At 42.7% G+C, this 26,979-nt stretch overlaps 1 protein-coding gene across 1 annotated transcript in view; it reads left to right on the top strand.

Annotated features, from left to right (window-relative positions):
- Nucleotides 1–26,979, top strand: part of UBN2 (ubinuclein 2) — a 588,508-nt gene that overhangs the window by 62,408 nt on the left and 499,121 nt on the right. The window contains exon 3 of the mRNA XM_069231231.1: nt 17,041–17,142. Coding sequence (XP_069087332.1) covers nt 17,041–17,142 — 102 coding nt within the window. The remainder of the gene's footprint in view (nt 1–17,040; nt 17,143–26,979) is intronic.

Below are 26,979 nucleotides of genomic sequence, written 5' to 3'. Positions count from 1 at the left end.
TCTAGGGGCAATTGGGGGGCACTCGTTCCTTTGGATAAGAAACCGTCACCTATCCATCTTTAAGTGCTGCATTCTGCTATGTGTTCCTTATCGAAGGGGCTTCATGAGATCTTCTTTTCTAGGATGAATGCCCTCTTTCTGGTTCCATATGCCACTCTCCACATGAAGCCCCTTTAGCAGTGCTTGAGGGGGCCAATACTGTGAACTGTTGGGCTGCTGGGAAGACTGACTCCCTTTATCCCAGTGAGCAATTCAATCACTACCCTGGTGGTGTGGAACACAGAATCTGTTGAAAGGTGTTTCTTTTCGTTGGGAAATTACAAGGCGCTCATAATTACAGATGCCTTTCTTCTGAAGTAGAGTGCTCAGATGGATCATTTTCAACCAACCAGGTCAGTGTAAGAGGTGTCTAAACACATTCCTCCATTTGTATTGAGCAGTCTGTCTATCTCAAGTCTTTTCTTCCATCTTCACAAGTTTGGAGCACAGTTCCCGCATCCCACTTTTCTGTCTTTTAACCTTGCAGCCTAGCTCCTGAACTCTTACAATATATTTGTCACAAGAATGGATGGGCGTACTGAACAAAGTGAAGAATCCTTCCGCCAGAACATAAATGCTTTCAAATAGAAGAGGTTTTGCATTGACTTTATAAGAAGAGCCTGGTAGGCCCATATCTTTCCACTCTGCAAGATCTCTTATATATTTTTCTGATATTAAAGGTATACCTTGCAGCCGTTACTGCCTACAGACATTCATCTTCAGAATATCAATGCTGAAAGACCTCTTGGAGGGTGTATAGAAGGGATTTCTTCATTTGTTCGCCTTCTCCACCTTGAGAATTTAAAATTGTCCTATCTAAACTCAAGGCCTTCTCATTTGAACCTCTACATATGGCATCTTTACAAAAAAAGTAAGTAGCTATGACCAGTTGTAGAGTTAGCAAGATTCAGCACCTAATGTTATTAACTCTGCTCTTTGAGTTATCATCACAGTTTCCTACCCAAACTGGTGTCTGATTTCCATGTTAATCATATTTCTCTGCCAACTTTGTTTCTGAAGCCAGACTCTACAGAAGAGATATCCCTCCACATTCTAGATGTAAAGAGAATGTTAGAATTCTGTTTGGACACAACTAAATTTATTAGACAAAACAAGCAGTTTCTGTGAATTATGGTCCGGTTGGAACAGATTTAATCAGTTTTAAACAATCTGTTTACATGTGGATAGTGTCTTGTATCTTGCTATGTTATCAGTTGGAATACAACACAATTTCTAGCAGGCTTAAATCTTGTTCTACGATGAATAAAGCTAATAAGAAAGCTCTTTAGATAAACCTCCCTATTTCAGAAATGTGTAAAGCCTCCATTTGGAAGTATGCCCATACATTTACCAGGCATTATGTCCTGATTTGTTTTTCCAGGCCTGATGCCCAAGTAAGACATGCATTAAAGACACATTTTAGGTTAATTTTGCTTTTTATGTGGGCTGTTTTTGCTTTTCTATTCTGTGTTTAGGACTATTGATGAGGATCCTTTGGACATGAAGGAAAAGTTACTGACCTGTAATCTCAGTTCTCTTCCAGGGACATCCTTTTCAAAGACATAAGCATCCCTGTAAACTCTCTGAAATAATGAACTGAAAGCGTTTTTTTCCTCCTCAGCATTTTATTTTTATAAACAAGTTTTTGTTTAGTTAATTGAGAATAATATTGTTGGCACAGACCATTCTCAGGGTGATTATTACATAATACTCAGACCTGTATAGTACACACATTAATAACAAAAAGCAAGCAATACCAAGTTATACATTCTTCCCAGATCAAGCGAGGAATATTTAAGGAATCTGGCCCACCTATTTCCCCCACCTCGTTCATGTTTACGGGGGCACCCCTGGGCTTCGTAAACCGGTTGTTCTTACCTCGCACACCGGTCTACTCCCTGGTGCCATTTTGAGAGCTCAGGGGGCGCAGGAGAATTCCAGTTAGTTGCAGGGTCCCTTTTAGCCATTACCAGGGCAGTACCCAGGAAGGTATGGTCAGCTCTGGTGTTTCCCACTCCCTCAAGCACACCTAGATCCCTAAAGGAGACAGTGGGACCTCATGACCTAAGATCTCAGTAAGTTTAGTCTTTATAATACGTTTGTATTAGTCGCAAGCAAGAAGACATGGTAATTAGTCTAAGGGCCATCAGGGCGTCCTACCAATCATCTTCCTCTATTGGACCAGACCCCTGTTCACATTTGGTCCCAATAACGGTCAGGACTCCTGAAGTGTTGATAACCAAAGACCGATATATTTGGGATACTCCACCCTCCTTCAATGGTCCCAGCAGAAGTTTGGTGTATCCCGGCAGTGAGTCTACATGTGTGAGATGTTTATGGAGGGCATGACGGAGTGTGCGAAAGTTGGTAGTCTGCACGGAGATTCTGAAAGGACTGCATATGGGAACCATTCCACAAATCCCCTTGGTGGGATTTACCCAGTAAATCCCATTTGACAAATCCCTGTACGTTTGCTGGTTCATGTTACCCTGTGCCCGCCAGAGTGGTGTAAGGTGTGGGCCCAGTTTGTGTGTGTGTCTTAAGGCCGCTCTCCAGGCAAGAAAGGCCATCCTTGTTATTGGGACCATATTATTGGGTAGGGGTTGATACCTTGGGTGCCAAACTCTCCAGACGTCACAGAGCCCCTGGGAGGTGAGCCTATTGGAAAGACATTGAGCCATGGTGTTTGAGATGTGGGTGGTGGGCCGAAAGTATCTAAGTCAGGGTTAGGGACTACGTTAAAGTCACCCCTTATTAGTGTGGTTCCTTGCTGGAGGCCTAGGAGAACTTTAGAAAGGTTACTCAGGTGGGAGCAAAGAGTTGCTGGAGGAGCATAGATGCTCAGAAAGTTGATAGTGCGTCCTTCGTGTGTACCCGTGATGACCAAGTACATATTCTCTGTCCTTCACAACTCAATCCTCCATCAAAGGATAGGAGTGATGTAGTAGGATGCCTGCCACTCTGGAGCCTTTGGTAAAGCCCACACTGTAAATGGTAGCATACCCTCTATGTGCCAAGAAGGAACAGTTGTCGCCCAAGAGGTGGGTCTCCTGGAGAAACAGGACATCAGATTGATGTAGTTGAGCAAATGTTAGTACTGCTGTATGCTTTATCATGTCCAGGATTAACACTCCAGGTTAGGATCTTGGTATCGGTAGTCATGAGAGCCAGTAAAGCTATTTAACCAGGTCAGACTGGAGACCCTCCATATCTCGAAGAAGGCTCTCCACCCTTGCTAGCGGCATTGAGTCTGGAATTGCTTCTGCTTATCATGTGGGCCCTGCCGGGACTCCATACCAGTACCTAAAATGAAAGGTTTGTTAGAACAAAAACATATGTCAACATTAAAACACCCATTCCCTAAAATCACCCAACCCTCTACTCCTAGCGTTTCAAAGAAGAGGGATTTGTTGCCATAAATTACACAAAGCCTAGCTGGGAACAGGAGATGATATTCTACCCCCCACTGCTCTGAGTTTTTGTTTCACCTCATGAGTAGGGGCGGCGGAGATGTTGGACCTCTCAGGTGTAATCCAGAAAGAGGAGGACCTTGATGCTGCCACAGCAGAGATTGGTGTGTCGAGGCTTCCTGGAGGACAGCGTCTCCGTCTCGAAAGTTAAGAAAGCGGGCTATTACTGGCCTCGAAGAGGAGCCTGGTGGTGGTTGGGGGTCAGGGCCTGGTCTTGTTCCAATACAAACCAGTCCAAAAGGCTGGAGGATGGCACTCAAGTCTTGATCCGTTGCTCAAGGAAGTCCACCATCGATTGTGGTTGTTCAGCTTCAGGGATGCTAATTATGCGTATATTGTTACACCAGGAGCGTTTTTCAGTGTTCTCCGCTTAACGGTGCAGTTTGGAGGTATGCACGAGAGGAATCGAGACCTGCGTTTTAAGTGATTTCATTTCATCTTCCACCATGGACAGCTGCGTTTCAACTTCAGATATCTGCGCTGTGGCATTGCAGAAGTCTTGGTGCAGCAGTGGCACATTCAATCGGACCTCAATGATTTTGTTCACCACCACTGCTTGGAAAGTTTGTATTGATTGAAGAATTGTGGCAAGATCACTCATTAGGGCCACCACTTTATTTGCTTTGGTCTCTCCTTGGTGTCCCGTGGCACTGCTATTGGTAAATTGAGCCATGCAGTTTTGAGCAGAGGAAGATCTGGAAGCCCCATCTTGCCCCATGGTCAGAGGTATGGTATGTACGGTCCCGGTAATCTCAGGAGTTCATTGTTTGCCCTTAAGTGCAGCTACAGAGATAGCTGATTCAGGTCTTAAGAGTCGTGTTGGGTCAGTCTCTATGGATCCAGTGAGGTGGGTGACCTACTCCTGGGCCCGAGGAGTCTCCCTTGTGTACATCATCATCAAAGTAAGCGTCTTCCTAATGTCAGATAAAAAATAAGGGGCAGCAAGAAGGGATTGGCAGATAGGACCAAGGGTATCTCCCAACCTGGACCCCAGGTGCATACATCCACTTGATCTTGGCCGGTCAATAGCAACGGCACATGCCGCAAGATCGGAGTGAAGGTACAAGTTAGCATCCCTTACCTGCCAGACTCCTTGTTAATCATGTTTCAGTAGGGTAAATGTTAATGTCTCACAGGCTTGCCGTGGCATTGATACCTTGGCCTTCTGCGCTCCACGGCATAGTTCTATCAAAATGGGAGGGAAGGCACACAGTCCTTCATTTCATTTAGAGCCTGTGTAGTGCGCAGGTCCAGGTGAAGATCCCCCACAGAAGGCCCCTCTCCTCTCACAGGGATCACAGCTGGTAGCTCTTTTCTATGGCCAGTTCTTATCAGGTTCCACCTAGTGGTGGTGTTCTGTTTCAGGGTGCCAGGATTAGGGCAGTGGTGGTTAGGAAGCCTGTTATGAACCCACAATTCTATTTGAGCCGGTGGCCTCGATTGCCACAGCGTCCCTGGTTATCGCACTGTTCGGCAGCGAACTAGGGTGATTCTTGATGCAGGTCCCCAGCCGCTGGTCCAGGACAGCTCCAGTGAAGAGTGATGACTGAGGGTTCCGGGCACTTTTAGAGTGCGACCGCCATCTTGATACTCAAGCTATGCCCTCCTCAGGATTTTTTATTCTCATAGAAATGAACTTACCCACCTTTTACCTGTGTGGCATGGTGATACAGTAAAAGAAGGCGTTTCCTTGAAGGGGGTGTGTGTTTTTTTTTTTGTTTTGTTTTTTTTTCTTCTTTTTTTTCTTTCTTCCAGTCGGTCTGTTTCCTCTCTTTTCCTTTTCAATAAAGATTTATGGAAGGTTGAAGTCCCTTTTTTTAGGTCGAGCGTTAGCGTTCGGCATGCTGTATACTTTTAAGTATGCTACACTGTGAGTTCCAGCGTTTTCATTTGTTAGTTGCAGTGTCCTTCAAAAATCCTTGCTTGCTAGTGGTCAGTTCTGCCTCTGTCGTGCCTTTTTTAAGTACTGTGTAATTACACTATGCCCTGCTTATCTCTTCTGTAAGGGACTTTTTTTGTTTTTTTTAGCATTTGCCTGTTTCACTTCAACACTGTGGGTGCTTGTTCAGTCCCTCCTCCCTACCAGCTCCCTTTGCAAACATAATAAAAACAGAGGGGGGGCTTTTCCAGGGCCAGCTTGCTCTCCCCTCACTGTTTTTTTATGTTGTGTAAACATGATTCAGTTTCTCGTGCATATTTTTAAAAGGTCACAGTAAAACACGACCCATGTGTTCATGTGACTTGAGCTGTAAAGCTTATTGTTTTCACCCATGTGTGCGCTGATTGGTAAAACACGATCCATGTGTTTATGCAAGAGCTGATGGAACTGGCAGAAAATGTGCTCTCATTTTGAGTGGCTGTAGTCTACTTGCAGCATTAACTCCTGTGCTTACTTTGAGCGGGTGGTTGCCGATCGGGAATACTAGCGCTTTTTTTTTTTTTTTTTTTTTGAGGCCTGCCACTTATTTCTCTCCACATCAGACATTTCAAGAGGACAACAGAGGGAAAAACAAACAAGCATTTTCAATGCAACGGGGCTTGCATTTGCTAGAGTTAGACCTATTAGTGTTGTAAACTCCTAACTGTACTTTTCTTGCCACACAAATGAAAAGTAAAATAAACGCAGCGCGATCGCGCAGAGGTTTACATAGCGCGATCGTGCTGCGTTTGTTTTTTATTTGTGTTGCAAGAAAAGTCTGGTTAGGAGTTTACAAAGCTAATAGCTCTAACTCGAGCAAATGCGAGACCAGTTGCATTCAAAATGCTTGTCTTAAATTAGTGACTGTATAGATAGGTGGCTTCTTTTGTAAAAATGAAAATAAAAGAATGTTGTCTAATTTAGCTTTCTATTTGACTGGAAGTTTGTTCATAATTCAAAGGGTACGTTTCTTCTGGAAACTTTGTATTCATATATGTATCTATTTTTAAAGTGGTCCAGGATCCTATACGTGGGCAGGACAATTTAGAGTTTATGATTTAGATGTCGATTCCGCTGCAGGAGAACTAGGATTATATGTAAATAACTTGGTTAATAAACTGAACTAAGGTTCTTTTCCAGATTGCACGAGGTAGGACTAAGTGCCGAGCCTTGAAACAACCTTCCATAGACTGGTTGGAGATCACACCTGAAAGATTATAGCGCTATAACGTGTTCTTTGTAAAAATAAATAAATAAAGTAAAATTTTAAAAATGCTTTCCATTGTAGAGCACAAGCCTCATCCCAGCCCCTGGAAGCTTTCCATGAGGTACGAATTACAGATAGTGTCAAAAGGAATGACCTGAGGGATGTTGAAGGACCAGGTTTAGCGTATCCTTCTGAATTCATTGTAAGATGTGTATTATCCAAGGCAGTCATCACAACAGTCTGTACCATGCCCCCTTTGAAAACTGTCTTGGCAGGGATGTAATTTGGAGTGCTTCCGAAGATTTTCAGAGAGCTGAATATTTACTGTTGTTTTATGATCTGGCTGTGAGTGGAAGAAATTGGAAGAAAGTAACCAGGCTTGCAGTTAAAGAAAATGGCTTCATTAGCATTTGATTTATTATTGGCAAAAAATTGCCTTTATCCAGTATTGAGATACTGAAGATGTTGAAAGCAAGACTGTAGATGGCCTATGTCAGAGCTATGCTGTATTACAGGATCCATCTCAGTATGGATCTTGTGATGTCGAGGATGTTGGGTATGCACAAAATCAGTAGATGGAGACTGACAATTATCTAAAGAAGATATGAACTCTTTGGTGAGTGTAGAACTCTCAAAAGTATAGTATCTTTTTTTTTTTAATACAAGAATTATAATGGATCGGTGCAGAGTTCTTTAAGGGTATGGATCCATGCTCAATTACATTCATGAGAGGATATATCAGCAATAGTTTTGCAAGATGCTCTTGATATAATGAGAATAAAAAGATCTAAAGTTTTTTTCATTGCTGTTTTTTTTGTTTGTCATTTTGAGATATGTAAATTTGTGGAAATACCAGGAAGTTTTGGGCTGTGATCTAAAATGCTTAATCTTCGATCTCGAAGCAGTTTTTTCAGGGTAAAAGAAACCCACTCTGAAAGTAAAATGTGCCTGGGAGAAGGGTAAGTTGAGAGCAATGCTGGAGACACCAAATTAGCCTGAGGAATTTGCACCCAACGTCTTGTAAAAAGGAGGTTGAGGATTAGAAAGTGTGTTATTAAATAGGAAGGTAAAAAATAATTAACTAGTGGTTAGTCAGGGCAGGCTGGTTATCAGTATTTTATGGTCCTAGCTCAGGGATGCAAATCTGATCATGAATACAGCCAGCTCAATAGGACAGGCTGTACTAGAAGTTAAAAGTAGTGCATGGCTGTAGGAAGTAGGATGATTCAAGTTGATTGGAGGTATCCACTCAAAAATTCAATCTTATCACACGATAAAGTCAAAGGTTTTCAAGTCATGAGGGCTGAAACTGCATTAGAGCTGAATCATAATTGGAAGAGGAACCAGGTGTAGGTGAAGTGCAAAGCAAAAATAATAGTGCTGGAGTGAGCTTTATTTCTTTTAAAAGAAACTGTGCAAACTCCAAGACTGAGTTGCAGGAGAAGTTATCTATATGTGTGACCCACGTATTATAGCAATATCTATCCAGCATCTTGAGGTGACCTCAGCACCTGCTTGATATTGAGGCAGTTTATGTTGAGAAGAATGTTAAACCGACTTTAGATGTCCAGTATTTTGAGTATTCTAGATCTATGTCGAGGTACTGTTCTAAATTGTGAGCAGGTTCAGCATTAAGGAGCTACTAGGCCTCAAGCTTTTCACTCTCGTTGGCTAGAGCTGTCACCGCATCTTTCCAATTTGGGAGACATATACTGCTCTATTACACTTCACCAGTAGTCCAGCCTCATGCAGATAACAAGTTTCTTGCTAGATATACCTAGGCTGATTTATGACCCCATTTGATGTACTTGGATTGCAGTAAATATACGTGTGACTGCTGTGATGGATTTTCCATAATACTTACAATGAATTACAAATGTTTTATAAACCTGCATCTACGCTTTGTGGGAAGCGTTCTTCAGTCAGAGTGATGTTACCTGAGGAAAGCAGGCAACCTTCCTGAATCTAGTTCAGGATGATATTGATCTCTAAACAAGCAGTGCAGATTGAATGGGGCTCTACTGTTGTGTAAGATTCATGAGTTCCATTATGGTCATGAAAGCATGCATGCACTAGCTAGACTTTCAGATGATGTGCAAGCACAGTCAAGACATCACATTGACCCGTGGCGTCTTACATATGGTGGTCGTTGCATGTGTTCCATTGAAGCCAAGCCACACTTGTCATCTTGCTACCGCACCTTACACTAGGGATGCATGATAGCTCTGATTAACTGGGTAAGTATTACTGCAGAATGATGGGGAAATTGCCTTCTAGGTCCTATCGTGGCACAAGGTGACAATTGTAATTGTAATACAAAGCTTGTTTGGACTTTCTGTTGCCTCCCGCTGGCTAGTGCCAGTCTCCTGCCTGCTCTGACTTCTTTTGAACCTTTGTTGCTTTGCCATGCAGAGCGGCTGACCCTTCACAGCTGCTCCACTTAGTCTGGTGCTGCTGTTGTCCACCAGACTTCTAGCCGCCTCGCAGAATATAAAAGAACTGAAGGGATTGAGGATATAGATAAATTCAGTTTCCTGGTGAATGATCCAGTGGTTTCTGCAACTGGGGCTCTCCACATCCTTCCATGCCGTGAGCCACAGTGCACATGCCTTTACAAGGGTTAATATTTTTTTTTATTCTGCATGAGTGACCTTTTATCTTCATTGTGTGACCTTTCCATACCTTTTGTGTGAAACACTTAGTAACATTTACTTATTATTGATCATTAACAGAATAGTTGCCTCTAGGAATGCAGACAGTTACCACTAACAGAAGAAACTGTGAATCAGAAGCATAGCATTGGCCACAAGAATACCTGTAAATGCCCTAGCAGGAAAAATTGCATAGAAGGAAGTGCCTGGACAATAGTCAAGCTTGATACAACTTCCATCTGTTCAAGAACTCCATTACCAGCACTCTGTCTGGGTTGCAGCACTCTTTCCCTAATTAATGCTCAGCATCACCTTGAGTTGTATAGAGCTCTTCCAGAGGGTCGGTGCTGAGCACTGGTAAAGCAAACAAGCTTTGGCAAAGCCTAAAGGTTTTGTTTTCGTGTGCTAGTGCTTGGAGATGCCTTGCTGGTAGTGGTCTCAGCCCCCTAGTCACTCCTCCTCTTTCTGCTTTTCAAAACAAAAACGGGTTGGGAGGGCTTTAGGGCACTTAAAACTAAAACAAAAAAAAACCTGAAAATATAAATGAAAAAATAAATAAAAGCATTGGCAAAGCCAAAAGATAAGTTAAACGATATACATACACAGGCAGTGGTAGCATTTCTGGGCTCAACAAAAGGGAGGAAAGCACCATACAAATGTCACAATTTCATACAATGTAATCAGGAAACCAGATGTAGACCCTGGTTAGTCCCATAATTAATGAGACTTTATACAGAATGTAAAACATACATTTTAAGGTCTCCTTTGGACTTCAGGAAGTCTTTTTCCATCCTCCATCAGTTATGCTAGCTCCAGAAGTTACATCTTAAAACAGTTTATGGGCAGATGGACAGGGTGGTTAACAATGGCAGCCACCAGTCTTCGGACAGATTGCATGGAATGCAGCCATGGAGGGATTTGTGGATAACTCATGACATTCAGTTCATACACTTATGCCTTTGGTCTGCCACAGATTAAACGTTCTGATGGGCAGCATGAGGGTTGCTCTTTCGGGATTTCTTGCACTTAAATCTGTTATACAGGCATTGTAGCCTTTAGGACGGTGGTTTTATTTTGCAAAGTTAAGCCACTTTTACCCACTTTTGCAGATTAACCCCTTCACTGCCAGGCCTTTTCTCCCTCAGGTGTCAGGCCTTAGTTTGGCAATTTGGGGCAGTTCGCTCTTAGACCCTCATAACTTTTTGTCCACATAAGCCACCCACGCCAAATTTGCGTTTTTTTTTCCCCAACATCCTAGGAATTCTAGAGCTACCCAGAGTTTGTGGGTCCCTTGGAGAGACCAAGAAATTAGCCTAAATGTAGTGAAAATTTCGTGTTTTTTATTTATTTATTTTAAAAGGGGGGGAAGGGCTGTGGAAAAAGGATTGTGTTTATTTTCCCCCTGAAAATGGCATCAACCACAAAGGGTTTGCGGAGCTAAAATCACCATCTTCCCAGCTTTCAGGAACAGGCAGACTTTAATCAGAAAACCACATTTCTCAACACAATTTTGGCATTTTACTGGGACATACCCAATTTTTACTATTTGTTTGTGCTTTTAGCCTTCCATTTAGTGACAGAAATGAGTGTGAAACTAATGCTGGATCCCGGACAGCTAAACATTTCTGACAAGTAGACAACATTCTGAATTCAGCAAGGGGTCATTTGTGTAGATCCTACAAGGTGTTCATACAGAAAATAACAGCTAAAATAAAAATAAAATTGAAATTGATGAGGAAAAAACTGCCATTTCTCTCCATGTTTTACTCTAACGTTTTCCTGCGATGTCAGATTTTCAAAAGCAATATACCATTACGTCTGCTGGACTCTTCTGGTTGCGGGGATATATAGGGCTTGTAGGTTCATCAAGAACCCTAGGTCCCCAGAGCCAATAAAGGAGCTGCACCTTGCAATGGGTTTTCATTGTATACCGGTTATACAGCAATTCATTTGGTAAAATAGAAAGAGTGAAAAATAAGTATCAAGGAAACCTTTGTATTTCCAAAATGGGAACAAGATAAAGTGTTGAGAAGCAGTGGTTATTTGCACATCTCTGAATTCCGGGTCCCCATACAAGCATGTGAATTACAGGGCATTTCTCAAATAGGCGTCTTTTTTTACACACAGTCTTACATTTGGAAGGAAAAAATGTAGAGAAAGACCAGGGGCAGTAACACTTGTTTTGCTATTCTGTGTTCCCCCAAGTCTCCCGATTAAAAATGGTACCTCACTTGCGTGGGTAGGCCTAATATTCGTGACCGGAAACTCAACATGGACGCATCACATTTTTACATTGAAATCTGACATGTTTTTTGGGAAGTGCCTAGCTGTGGATTTTGGCCTCTAGCTCAGCCAGCATCTAGGGAAACCTACCAAACCTGTGCATTTTTCAAAACTAGACATCTAGGGAAATCTAGGATGGGATGACTTGTGGGGCTCTCGCCAGATTGTTACCCTGAATTCTTTGTAAACCTCAAAATTTGGAGAAAAAAACACTTTTTCCTCACATTTCAGTGATAGAAAGGTGTGGAATGTGAGAGGAGCCACAAAGTTCCTTCCACCCAGCATTTTCCCAATTCTCCCAATAAAAACGGTACCTTACTTGTGTGGGTAGGCCTAGTGCTCGCAACAGGAAATGTCCCAAAACACAACGTGGACACATCACATTTTCCCAAAGAAAACAAACGTGTTTTTTGGAAAGTGCCTCTCCGTGGATGTTGACCTCTAGCTCAGGCGGTGCTTAGGGAAACCTAGCAAACCTATATATTTTTGAAAACTAGATACCGAGGGGAATTCAAAATGGGGTGACTTGTGGGACTCTCGCCAGCATATGTTGCCCAGAATCCTTTGCAAACCTCAAGATTTGGCCAAAAATACTTTTTCCTCACATTTCAGTGAAAGAAAGATCTGGAACCTGATAGGAGCCACAAATTTCCTTTCACCCAGTGTTCCCCCAGGTCTCCCGATTAAAAAATGGTACCTGACTTGTGTGGCTAGGCCTAGTGTCTGTGACAGGAAATGCCCCAAAGCACAACATGGACACGTCAAAATGATCTATTACAAAACTACATGTTTTTTGCAACAAAAAAAAGGGGGGAGGGTGGGTGGGGTGCTGCATTTTTGGTCCCACGTGTGGCGGTCATCTAGGGAAACCTACCAAATCCGGATTTTTTTTTTTAAAGTAGACACCCGGAGGAGTCCAGGAAGGTGTGGCTTGCATGGATCCCCAACATTTTCTTACCAATACTCCTCTGCAAACCTCGAATATAGCTAAAAAAAAAAAAAAAGTCACATTTCGCACACTTTTCTTTGTAGGATCACTGTGCCGGTAAACATTTCCTACCACCCAATGTTCCCCTCGGTCTGCCAATAAAAATTATACCTCACTTATGTGGGTGGACCAGGTCCCTGCAACAGGAAAATACCAAACACATGTTGAGATTGAGGGGATAGCACAGCGAGTTGATAAGCAAAATTTTTATATACATATTTAAGCTGACTCTGCTTTGGGGACCCACACATGTGAGGTATCATTTTACTTGGGAGGCTGAGGGAAACGCTGGGTGGTAGGAAATTGTGTCGTGGTGACCCTACAAAGAAAAGTAAGTAAAATGTATTTTTTTTTTTTTTAAATCAAATTTTGAGGTTTGCAGGGAGTTTGCGTAAGGAAATTTTGGGGATACACGCAAGTCACACCTCCCTGGACTCGACTAGGTGTCTAGTTTTAAAAAAAATGTCTGGGTTTGGTAGGTTTCCCTAGATGACTGCCTTACCCAGGACCAAAAACACATGTGCCCCTCCGTCTGCAAAAACAGGTAGTTTTGTAATAGATAATTCTGATGTGTCCATGTGCTTCTTTGATGTTCTAAACACTAAAATTGTGAAAAGAAATGCACTTAGGTCATGTTAAAAAGACCCCTCACCCACCAACCAAGTCAGTGGCATACTTCATCTGGTCCCCACCCGAGACACCTAGCAGGTCATGGGTGTGCTTCGGCGCCTAATTACAGCGGAGCAGGTGATTGAATTTTTACCACACATTCTGGTTGGATTTGGCACGAAGGTGAGTGATGGTTCAGCAGATCAAACTTTATTAACAAGAGATTTCACAAAAATGAAATGTACTGTTAATAACTGAAAGGCCAAAAACTGAACCAATGACTCGTAGCTCGTGAGCTGTAAAGCCGCGACAAGGCACCAACCGCTTTACAGTCCATTCACACACCTATCATACATGACATGCATGCTCAATACGATTCACGCTGCCAGCCGTAGGCCCAGCACATTACAGTACTCCTCAACAGACAGTGCCATTCAAGTGTCCTTCACTTTCATACGCCCACATGCCTAACACAGCAATCACACCAGCTGATGGGAGTGTGTGGACTCGCATTTGGCTAGCAATGTGTTCCAGTGCTTGACAGCAAGCCACTATTTATACCGCCAGCCAAGCGCCACTCCACGCACACCAACATCGCTTTTTTTTTTTTTTTTTTTTTTTTTTTTTTTAAACAAAGAAACCACTAACTAGAAATAAGTACAAAACTACAAACACAAAAGCTCTAACTATATACATGACAGTAATGCCAATTGTGAAATGGAACATTTGAAAATATAAAACAGGCAGTTTGCACTCATGGTATTTCCCAATATTTGTTTTGGAGTGTGGTAACTCCTGAAACATCCACCCACACGCAGCCCAGGCTTTGAAGGACAATCTGGGCTGTACATACGAGTCTCCTTCCCGATACCTCTTCGAGTACAGACTACATCTCTTAGCAGGGTAGTTTTTTTTTTTTTGTGGGCCGTGGGAGGAATGTGCTCAGCAAAGTGGTGATCTTTCAATCTAGTCACATCCTCCACCACTGCTTCTCTATGAACTCTGACCTGTTCCAGCACAACAAGGCTTGCTTTGAGAGGCTCATGAAATTTCGCAAATGTTATCCTTGACTCTGGAGAACTATTCTTGAACACAACAGAAGCATTAAAAGTAGCCAAATGGAACAGGTGAACCGCTAATTTCTTATACCAAACCTTATGAGCAGGACTGTAAGGTTCCAACCTCTGATCTACTTTATCACCACCACCCATGTGCTTATTGTAGTCCAAAATTCACACAGGTGTGCACACTTTGGCAACCTGACCCCAAACAATCACAGGGGAAGTAATTTCATCATGGATGGTAGTTAGCATGTAGTCATCCCTCCTATCTGAAAACTTCAGAGCTAGCACCTCATCATTCCGCAGGGCACTGCACTGTCCCCTCAAGTTTTTTTTTTTTTTACAGACAAGCTCCCTTTCCGGTTAGAACGGATTGTGCCACAAGCAACCGTGTCCACTGTGAACAATTCCTTGAACAACTGCACTCCAGTGTAGAAGTTATCTACGTACAAATAGTGACCTTTTGTTAAACAGTTGTCTACCAAATTCCCACACCATTTTCTCGCTAACTCCAGAAGAGAGCGGACAACCAGGGGAGTCCATACTGGAATCCCTACCAGTGTGGACCCGGAAATTATAAAACATATCCTGTACTACTTTCAGACAGCATATACAATTTAATTCCATACCATGCCCTCTTGCTAGGAATGTACTGCCAAAAAAAAAAAAACGACCCTTGAACATGACCAAAGACTCATCCACACTAATTTCTTTGCCTGGAACATAGACCTCTGTAAACTGATCTACAAAATGATCAAGGACAGGTCTAATCTTAAAAAGATGTTCAGAATCGGGGTGATCTCGTGGCCAGGCTAAAGCATTCCAAACAGAATACAGCACCCGAAGAAGAAGCACATACCGGTTAAGACTCATGGTTGCAGGAAATATAGTAGTTGCCATCAAGGGACTAGTAGACTAATATGAAGATACTGATGGCTTCCTTATCAGCTCCATCAAAAAAGTTAAACCCAAGAACTTCTTCAACTCTTCCAGATTTGTGGGAATCCACCGGCTAGCTCTACAGTGTGGCCTAAGTCTGGCTGTGTTGTCCCTCAAATACTGCTCTGCATACAGATTAGTCTCTTCCAAAAATACATTTGTCCATAAACAACTGAAAGAAATTGACAGTCAAAAAGTTTTCCGTTTTCACTGTACACCCCAGGAGACCAGTAAAGGCAGGCCACTCTGGCTGCTCCATATTTGGGGCAACCCAGCGGTCAGGTCTTCCAATGGGAAGCATTTCAGCTGCTGGCTGCTGTACTATTGACACATCAGTGTCCTCCTCTAAAATAGGCACTTCATCAGCACTGTGAGTGGCTTCATCAGATGATTCCTCTCTGACAGAAAATTCACTTTGAGAATCTTGAACACCCTCCTGCCTCAGATGCAGAGTCAGTCTCCTAATCATGGCCAGAAGACGACTCAAAAAGCACACAAACCACCTGCTGAGCGGTCATCCTACTGTTAGCTATGATCCTTCCTACAAAAGTAACTGGACAAATGCACCACCAACAACCAGCACTGTGTAAGATTAGTAATAAACAAAGTGTAGCTTTATCACTTTATTTATAAACTCAAAAACTATACCACTAAGTTGCCTGAAAAAGCTGGACTCACCAGCAACTACTCTGCACAGCCACAGCAATCACCATTGATATCCCATTAAAAAGAAAAGACACAAATACAATTGTGCACTAATTTGACAATTTCACACACAATCCTGCATTTAGTACACCACTTACAAAATGTCATTCATGTATGGCAACAGTAGTCATTTGGAGGAAATTGTTTTTTCTTACCTAAAACATGCAACTATGCAAACTGCTGGTCAACCACTGCCAAAAACCACAAGGAGTCACAGGAACAGAAGCAAAGCTTTGAACTAGATCAAAAAGGAGAAATAAAATATTAATCGCAAATGCAAGTACTTTGCTAGTCGACAAACACCCTGCCACCAAACATTTAGAAACTTCCCCTGGTGCCTTAGTGGCTTCTGCACCCCCTTGGGGGCAGATGGGCCTAAAACAAAAAAAAAGGCCGATGTGCCCCCAAGGGATGCAGAAATGGCCTACAGTGCTGTGCCCTCTTTTTTTGGGGGTGGGGGGGGGGAGGGGAGGAGAGGGGAGGATGACCCTTGCCCAAGGGGCCGCCCCCCCCCCCACCCACACAAAAAACACACACAAACACAATTGCTGGCTTTCAGTGGCTTCTGCCCCCCTTGGGCCAGGTCAAGGATGTAACGGTTATGTCCTTGGCTGCCAACAGGTTAATGGCCTGCTGTACATTTGCTTGTGACTTCTACAGCCTCCCAAAGTATATGGGAGGCTACTGAAGGTTGAAGGTTGAATTGGTTTCATGAGACAAACTCCAGATGCCTCACGTCTGTGTGTTTTTTTTGTTGTTGTTATTTTTTGCAGTAATATTGCAGAGGGACTGATTAGGCAAACCATTATTCATGCTTTTGCTTGTCTTTCTGGTAGGAGTATACAAAGCCAGGAAATCTGTAACTGCAAAGAAGCAGCATTAGTCTTATTGCTAAGTGCCGCTGGGCACTTACCAGCACACTTTATCGATTCCATTGCAGTGCATAGAAGAGTATTTGGCTGGGCAGGTGTAATTTCACACTGGGCCCATATATGTATGTGCTTTTGGGCCATTATGTCTAACATTGCATTAACAAGATTCCCCAGGCTGGTAATGGAGAGATCAGAACAGTAAAGATAGTGGACTCACTCTAGAAGTGGTATACTTGGGCCTTCACTGATAGTTCTGCTTCAAGATTCTTCTTTAATGCCTGTCTAATCCTTTTTGTAGGGTGGGAAGGTTCACAAGCATCGCAAAGACCGTATGCAGGACCTCATCGACATTGGATATGGGTATGATGAGACGGACCCCTTCATTGATAACTCTGAAGCTGTAAGTAAAAGTTTGGGGGCCTAGAGGTGTGGCTTGGGGTGAGAGTGAATGAATTCAGTTGTGAGTGATACTCCTCTGTTCTGCGTAATGAGGCAGAGTGGTAGGCCTTATGTGTAAAGGCTGTGTCCATAATAGAAGCATGTGCAACACTGTCATGTAGTTTCAACCTGTCTTATGTGGCCACTGTAGCAAAATGTAATGGTTGCCGTAATAAGAGTTTTCAGGGAAAATCTCACTGCCACTGTTTACATTAAGGAACTATTCTAGATTAATTTGTTGCAATTTCTCAGGTGGCATATGGTTAGCCACAGAAGTGTCCCTAGGGAGTTTCATTTTGATGTGAAATGCTACTAAAGCAAGTCATCTTGAAGTCTCTTCGGGTGAAAACCAGTTTTGCTGAATGTTCACTTGGGGAAACTTTTGTAGGAAGGGGGAGAAAAAACTTGGACAAATTTATTATATAGTCATGTGGGTCCTGTAGCAATCATGGATCCAGTATGAATAAATAGTATTCCAAACCTAATAAAATTCCATGTTTGTTAAGAACTGTAAATGTCTTAAAGTTGAGGAAGAGGCTTAGGATTCTTCACCAAGGCATTCTCTCTGATATTCATAAAAGGTAAATTATCACCCTGTATATGCAGGATATGTTAACACAAATTTTCATACTTTAAAAAAAAAAAAAAATGTTTTCCAATTATCTAAATAAACCTAAAACATGCCAACAAAAGCAACAGTTGTGTATTGTTTTGAATCAGTTAAAATAGCTAGTTTACTGCACATAGCGCATTAAGCTGAAACACTACTCTGAAAAAGAATGAACTAATGAAAAAAGCAAGAATGATGACTGTCATGTAGTTTCAACCTGTCTTATGTGGCCACTGTAGCAAAATGTAATGGTTGCCGTAATAAGAGTTTTCAGGGAAAATCTCACTGCCACTGTTTACATTAAGGAACTATTCTAGATTAATTTGTTGCAATTTCTCAGGTGGCATATGGTTAGCCACAGAAGTGTCCCTAGGGAGTTTCATTTAGATGTGAAATGCTACTAAAGCAAGTCATCTTGAAGTCTCTTCGGGTGAAAACCAGTTTTGCTGAATGTTCACTTGGGGAAACTTTTGTAGGAAGGGGGAGAAAAAACTTGGACAAATTTATTATATAGTCATGTGGGTCCTGTAGCAATCATGGATCCAGTATGAATAAATAGTATTCCAAACCTAATAAAATTCCATGTTTGTTAAGAACTGTAAATGTCTTAAAGTTGAGGAAGAGGCTTAGGATTCTTCACCAAGGCATTCTCTCTGATATTCATAAAAGGTAAATTATCACCCTGTATATGCAGGATATGTTAACACAAATTTTCATACTTTAAAAAAAAAAAAAATGTTTTCCAATTATCTAAATAAACCTAAAACATGCCAACAAAAGCAACAGTTGTGTATTGTTTTGAATCAGTTAAAATAGCTAGTTTACTGCACATAGCGCATTAAGCTGAAACACTACTCTGAAAAAGAATGAACTAATGAAAAAAGCAAGAATGATGACCCCCCCCCCCCCCCCCCCCCCCCCCCCGCCCCAGTAAAAAAAGGCTATGTGAAGAAACACCCTTGCTCCTTTAGGAAGCTGCACTGCCCTATGATTCCCAACAGAGTGACAGGCTGTCCATCATTTTCTGCTCTGTGGAGATCAGGACATAGCTCTTGCTTTCTACAAAGCTGTTATTGGCTGGTTGCACCAATATTTTTCAGATTTCATTTGATTTCTTTGGTTGTGATGAAACAAATTCTTCACAAGACAAGCTAAATCATTCAAGTATGCCCTCCCTGAAAGCTCAGATTATTTGCCATTGGATGCTGGCAAGGGCTTTGCCTGACTGTTTCACAGATTACAAAGACACACTGAATTCTCATTTGCATGAACAGCACAAATGCATTCTAAACGACAAACTGATGGTAGACATCTTTTGCTGGGGCCATCTAGAAATACATATTTCGTTTTGCAGTAGAAGGAAGCACAAAATGCCCTGCTTTCACCTCCTGGTCTCCAGAACCACAATCTCTGGAGAAGGCTCATTTTGAAGCCTTGTTCGAGAGATTCGTTACGCTTTTCGTCTGAAACTTCTTCTGTCCTAGGTGGTTACTAAGTTCAGGCTCCGCAACACAAAAATGAGTAATTGCGCCGGATTGGACTCACCAGTGGTGTGGTATGCAGCCTTCTCTGAAGGTCCCTCTTGCCCCACAAGGCACTGACAGTCGCCCACCTCACATTCCCAAATTTGACTACTTGTTTACTTAAATCTCCCTTCATGGACATATGAAGTTGGTGGAAAATTGTATAGCATCCATTTTGAGAGGAAAAATTCCTTTCAACACAATCTTCATATGCCTTCAAATGGAAGAGATGAGATTCTGCATGTGATGTATCCCTATGCTAGTGGGACCAAGAACATGCCTGGTGCCTCATCTTTATCTGTCAATTTATTTTTTTACAGTTTTCTTCCATTAGCATGCATTTGACTGTCATCACTGCTTGCCTTAAGTCCCCTTTTCAGACGCCTTTTTAGAATGCCCCATTGACTAAGAATTTCCTGGAGTATTTTGAGAGGTTTCTACCAGATAGAAATCCTTCTTCACCATTAATTCAGTGTAGCTATCTCTGTAATAATGAGTCCTCCATTTGGACCTATGCAGCTGGCTGATTTAAGTCCTCTTTCTCGTAAGATTATATTTTTCTAGTGGCTATTACATCTGGCTGAAGGTTGAGTGAGGATTAGGCTGTGTGCCCTGAAGAATCATACACCGTTTTCCATTGTAATAAAGTATCATTATGAACTTGACCTTCTTTAAAGCCAAAAGTGGTATCTTATTTTCACATTAATTACATTATTTCACTACCTTCCTGTTTTCCCCCTTATTTGTCGCCTCCCTTCTTGGAGGATGTTACATTTCAACCATGTTAAAAGGGTATAACATTTATATTTGGGATAGGACAAAAGAGATTTGTTAGACCCAGCAATTCTGTGTGAATTATGCGGCTGTTGGAACAGGTCTAGTATCTTCTAACAAGCTTATAGCCAAGTGGAATGTAGCTTGTGTTATAGGTTGTCTAGAAAAAGCAAACCGGTTAGTACCTGGCAAGCCTAGAACCCAGTTCATGAAGGGGGTGGAAACTACAGCATGCCAAGGGGGTGGAGACTACAGCATGCCGATTAGAAATGCCTGTCCTTGACATTTGTAGGGATACCATTTGAAGTCACTCCATATGTTTGCCAAACATTTGTCTTGGCTTGCTTATTTTTTTTTTTGTGTGTGCAAACGTCTGCAGCATGCATAAAGAATTGGCAGGGAGAATATTATCTTTATTAGAATAAGAAATATTGGCAGAGTGGAGAATAGGAGAAGAGTAATGAAAGAAAAGGTTGTGGTATGTTAGGATAACAGTGATGTTAAATGTAAGGAACAGGTTCAGGATAAGGGAGTATTGCTAAGCCTGTACTTTTTTGGGGTGGGGAAGGAGGCGATGGTTTGGGGGGGGGGGGGGGAGGGGGGGATGAAGGAAAATCTAGATGTGTTATTAGAGAGCTGGAAGGTCTCCTGTAAGAATAAGAAAGGCTTCCCTACATTTCTGATGGGTACTTTTAAGTGCACCTTTGGAAACTCCTCAGGCGCCAAACTCAATCCGTAAACATATGGAGAAGTACTTTAGCACCTGCAATTGTGATAATCAGCCTTTGTCACCACTGTTTCCTGCCTCTGAACATGATGACACTGAGCCACAATTTAGTGTCACCCCTGTGCAGTGACTTTGTTCCTCCTTTTCCGTACCCTTAAATGCAGATCTGGAGCTTCACTTCTGAGGATTTCGGTTACTTTTACCAAAGCCTCTTTGTGTCTCTAAATTGTTTTGGGAGTGTACAGACTTATTTTCTCTGAAGATGACCTGCTTCAAACCGTGTCGCAAATGGTATTTGGTCACTGACTGCATGTCTCCCTATTCCAGGGAGTAGTCTCACAGATGTCATTGATGGAGTCATCCTCCCACGGAATGACCAATCTGATCCCAATGTGCGCCAGATTTCTCCAGGCCATTTTGCAGATTTGCACATTCATTTTAATTCCTTTTGGTGTGACTTCTAAACCCACAATGAGTTTAAGTGGAACTTCTGCTGGCAGGCCCTTTCCTCGCAGCTTAGTCGAAACCATTTTCTGCTCCAGCAGTGAATTGCCATATTGCTAGGTGCCATAGAACAGCACCAGGAGAACCTAAGTTTCTGACACGGCACGGTGATTCATTAAAACTCATAATGCAGGCCTCCATTTGTTAAGTCAGTCCTATGTGGCCGGTCACCTTTAATAAATATGGCTTTTAATAGTGCCAGACTTTTGTTAAGAAATGTGATGCAGCCCTGAAGTATTTAAAAAAATAGCATAACAGAGGCTTTGCTCCTAAGTATTTTTATCCCTGGTTCGTTCTTTCCACCACTATCGCATGGAATCTGAGGTTATTCTAGAGGCCTTGCATTCTGCTGTTCCATTTAGCAGAGTGTAGCGCCTGAAAGGGAAGTGGTGAGAAATGATGAAGACAGCCTAGTTCCTCCTCTTTTATAGGCAGCACCTTTAAACCTCATCACTTTGCCCGGAAGCAGACATGAGTCCAGTAAGGGGCTAAATACAACTTTGCCTACCATATTATCACCCATTCACTTCATACCAGTGGATATTTTAGATTGCTCAAGTTAGTAATGCCTTTCCTTTTTTGGAAGGGTAATGTTCTTCCCTCTGCACATCTCCCCACCACCCCACCTTCATTTACACTGATGTTGAAGGATCAACCCATGTCTTCACCAATGAGGTGTTCATTTTGCTTACTGAGGGGGGATGATCAAGATTATGCCATAGGTGGAACAGGGGTTGGATTGTTAATTCTAGGGACGTCCTGGTCCCCAAGAAAGTCAGGGTGTTAAGTTCCTTCCTCATGAAAGAAGAGGTCAGAATTCTGACACTTGCAAGGTTTTGCTGGTTTGGACCAAAAAACATAAACTTTCACCAGGAGCCTCTGGTCTCAAATTGAGCAGTGCCATTACATACATCTGTGGCAGCTCGATGTAGGCATTCATATGTAATATGACAGCCGTATGGTACTTAAACAAGCATCTCTGCATGGGATGCAGCAGGATTCTGATCATATGCTCTGTCTAAACGGTACAAGGATATGACGCTTCCTGGCACTGCAGTTATTTCTTTAATGGTCCACTATTTGGTAGGATCCCTAAACATCAGACCAAATTAATTCATAGGGCATCCTCTTAGTGATATTTAGTGGTATCTGACCTGGAGGGGCAAACCTTTTGTAGGTCTTTTCACAACTTACAAAATTGGACAGTGCTCAAAATTTGACCTGCTTTAGTTTCCCTCTTGGGTGCGTAGGCGATGCGTTCTTCCTTCATGGGGCTTTAGCCTAAGATATGCTTCTCCACCACGTTCCCTGATCCATGAGCATTGAAGAAAGTCAAGCAAGACGAAGCACAGCTCATTCTAATAGCAAATGCTGGGCTACGATAGATGTGGACTCTGAACTGCTGAACCTCAGCATATGCCCTTCAGGAGGATAGTCTGTCCCAGAAGCAGGGTGTTGTTTTCCGTTCTAACTTCCACACTTTAAACCTACGTAGATGGGAGACTGAGCAGAGCCAACTGAGATTTTGTGGATGTCATACTGGTTGCCCACCACCCCTCCACACATCTATATATTAATTCCATTGGACTAAATGTGTTGCCAGATTGTGTTAGAATTGAGCTTAGGAGTTTTTATTGTTTGGACACATAGCCACTTTTGACATGCAGGCATAGAAACACCCCTGGATTCAGCTAGTGGTATCTGAGATTTATACCACAATGCGTGTATCATCTGCATAGGAAACAGTGTTAAAACCTGAGGATCTTAAGAGCGCAGAAGATGCAGCAATATAAATGTTGAATAGCATTGAGCTAAGTGGTGAGCCCTGAGGTACACTGTATGTGGATGCCAATTTTTGTTACTGGAATGGTTTAGTGAGGCGCTTTGCGTTCTCTGTGAAAGAAATGACTTAGACCATTTCAGCTCCAAATCCTCCTAAAGTCTTGGGAGCGTGATGTGAGAGACCTTCGAACAGAGAGATCTAGGAAGGCCAGTGCAGCTGCTCCTCATTTGTTTAAGATGTGTCTCAGTTCAGCTCCCACAGCCAAGAGCATTGTCTCTGTGCTTCAATGGACCAATTAGTCTTAACAGGTTATTGACCTCCAAATAGGTTAATGTGTTTTCTCTTTAAGTTTAACCTGGAGGTTCAGAGCAGAAACAGGTTTTTAAAAGGCTGTATTTCGGGGTCTGCTGAGGGTTTTTATTTTTTTATTTTTAGCAATGAGGTAATGGAGGTATTTTTCCAACAGGAAGGCACGGAGCCGATGGTTATGTAGATGGATCAAGTCTGTGATGAAATCAGAAATTTAAACTATAGAAACAAGGTACTCACAGGTCAAAAGGAGATAGATGTAAAAAGACCTTACATCTCGTAAGTAGGTATTCGATTACATTCTCATAAGCTTGGTTTCAGAACTTTCCCTTGGAGAAAAGTCAGATTATATGATTGTTCTCTGGTGGAGTTTGGTGGGGAATGTGATTAAATTTGACTAACTTTACCATATAAAAAGAAGCTAGATTACTACAAACATCTTGGAAGTGGAGATTGTTGTTATAGACATCCTGATGGGTGATTATTTTGACAATGGTAAAAAGCCCTCAAGAAGGCTTTTGCTGATTCAGTTCTTATAGCATAATATGATGCTTGGATAGATCGAATTGCTCACTGATCTTGTTTGATAGCCCCTTTTGATAGGTCTCTTCAGCAGTACAAGTATCATGTTGACAAGCTAGAGATCTCACCTCCATGTGCGTCCTAAACATTAGAGAGGCAGAAGAAAGAGGCAGGCTGGATCCCGACCACCACCTTGACTTGGTGCCCAGCGGTAAATAAAATATATGAAATAAAAAAAACACATTAAAAATAAATACTGCCAAAGTGCACAAGTGACTACTCAGTAGAGAGAGCAGCTGATGAATACGGAAACCAGGCACCTTCCCCCCACATAGAAGGAAATCAAACAGGAAGTTCTAATTGTTGCTCAGAGAGAAGCTAAAAGCTAGCATGAGGAATAAAAGTGAGGTGCAATCCTTCCCAGAGACATGCTTAGCTCCATTAGACGAATGTTGGCTGCCTTTGGTAGCACTCTTTTTTTTTTTTTTTTTTTTCTTTTTTTTTTGCTGCATGACTCCTTTTCTGGATTTATGTTGTGCATTATTCCGCCATCTAGTGGTTGGGTCTGGAAACGTCCTACACGCTTTTCCTTCTTTTTTTTTTTTTCCTCTGTGGGTGTTGTAGGCCACCATTTAGAGGTAAAGTCTGTCCTCTGTATGACATCAGACGGCAACCCAGAAGTTCCTGTGCATGATTGCCATTTTCAGGTTCTTTTTCTGCCATTGGGTCTTATAAGCACGACAGAGGAAAAAATTTCAAGAAAAGTTCAAGAAGTTGGAGAAAAATCAAAGAGATAGTCAAGAAGGTGAGTAAAGTTACAAGAGAGAAGGGGAACCTTCTCTGTGTTGACAGGGACTCCGGCGATAAGAGCATCACAGCTGGAGAATGAAGAGAAGGGGCAGACCAGGGTCATGTGGGGGGGAAACAAAACCTTTTAAATTCTGCACCAATTGCCATCACAAGTTCGTCAAGAAGGACCCTGACAAAGTCTGCAATGTTTGCCTGCCGAAGGACCACAGGAACGAAGACAGTGAGCCCTGCGCAGAATTTGTACCAAAAACAATCTAGGTACGACGTCTACAGAGGCTGGAGCATTACACCTTGGCAAGTACACAGCAGCAGAAATCGCTCAGACAACTCGGCGTCTTAAGCGACGAGGATGGGAACACAGAGAAGGCCAAAACAGGGTGAGGAGTGAAATTGGATGCCAAGATCTTCTAGACCGACCTTGAAAATACACAGGTGCTAAAAAAAGAGATGAAGGCGCTGACAAGAAAAGACTGAAGGTAAAACCACCAAAAGGCATGGACACTAAGTCTCCTGAAGCAGCCTTGGCTTTGAAACATTTGTCAGCTGAAGGTCAGCTAAAGCCAAGAGAGCCACACTGATCCTGAACAAAGGACCAAATCACCGTTAAAATCTTTGATTTAAACCTCTGCATGCGAGGTAGGGAGAGAGAAGGCAAAAGTGTCAGAGACAGGAGAACTGATGCTGAAAAGGGAGCTGAAGCCAAACAAAGGGCACTTGACGACCAGAAGAAGAGGCTCAAGGCCAAAATATCTGCCCTCATCCAGAGAAAGGAGGACTTTGGCGACTCCTTGAGAGAATTTCACATCCCTTTGAAACCCTTGACGGCTACTGAAGCCGAAGACCGATCGGTCCTGGAGGCAACAGCAACCCTAGAATCCCACAACAAGGAGGAGTTCTATGAACTCGAGGAGGTCGAGTATGCGACGGACTTAAACAGTCCCAGTCATTTTGAGGAAACATGACCGGACCTCGATGGTGAATTGCCTGAAGTAGGAGTAGACAACTACCCTTCGAGACTATCTCCTCCCCTCCAGATGACCTATATCTCTACAACAACCTCATCAAGAGAAATGCAGAGACCTATGAGGTTCAACCAGAGGAGAAGGCAGTAGCATACTTCCTCCTCTTTGAGTCTTTGATGCCATCCCAGAAAGGGAATTTGTACCTGACAATGATGCCTAGCATTCTTGACCAAGGAAAAGAGGCCTTCTGCGTATCTGCCGCTACAAGGGTGGTTACATCTAGAGTGGAGAAAAAATACAAGCACTCCATTCAAGATCCAAAATATATAAAAGGAAATGTTGCAGACTCTATAATTGTAGCGAATGCGAGGAAGAGAAATTGCACCCCCACATCCACTGGCCACCGCATGAATAAGAAAGCAAGAGGCTTGACTTGGTGGGCAGGAAGATGGAGAGGGAAGCGGTTACCAACGGAGGATAGCAAACGCCAGTGCTCTCATGAACCACTATGGGCCCCAACAGTTAGTTGAAATAGTCTTTTGCAGCATTTACCCGAGGAATATCACAAAGGGCCAAGACAGTCAGCCAGGAGGGAAAAGAACATTGTAAGCACTTGCCTCAGCTCTGCAATGGATACAGCAGATACAGCGAGCAGACAGCTGTGTACAGGGGCAACCCAAAGGAGATATACCTGACTTACGGTATTTGGGTTCAAGCCGGACGTACAGGCTTCCATAATCAAGGGGGCGCTCTGTTTGGCAAAACAGTGACAGACAGCCTTCAACAAATGAAGGATAATGAAACAGCAAGTGCAGTGGGAGCTCTTCAATTCAGGGGTACCTCTAGGAGGAGAACCCCAGGCAGAAAGCCCACAGGTAGATCACCTTTCATGGCAGGGCAATAGTAACAACAACAATGCAGTTTGCTTTAGGCCACGCAACAGTCAGCATACCTGTAGTGGTATCACCCTGCGAGGCAGACGTTTTGAGGAAAGGAAGAGAAACAGGCCAGGCCCCCAAGGGCGCTGGACTTTCAAGTAAGTGACTCCTAAAACGAAATCGCCCAATGGCACACCAGTTGGGGGTGGGGGCACAATAGAAGCATTCTTTCACGAGTGTAGGAAAATAACATCAGACCAGTGGATTTTAAACATAATCCATCATGAATATTGCTCATATATAACCAAACACCCCGCCACAAAGAGTGCCAAACCTGAAGGCTTTCCCGGGAGAGGAAATAATGCAGCTCGGAAAAGAGATCAGAGAACTCTTACAA

Source organism: Pleurodeles waltl, chromosome 4_2 (assembly GCF_031143425.1).
Source record: "Pleurodeles waltl isolate 20211129_DDA chromosome 4_2, aPleWal1.hap1.20221129, whole genome shotgun sequence".
Classification (NCBI taxonomy): domain Eukaryota; kingdom Metazoa; phylum Chordata; class Amphibia; order Caudata; family Salamandridae; genus Pleurodeles; species Pleurodeles waltl.
Note: the sequence above shows the minus strand (reverse complement) of the source record. Positions and strands in the feature narration are given on the sequence as shown.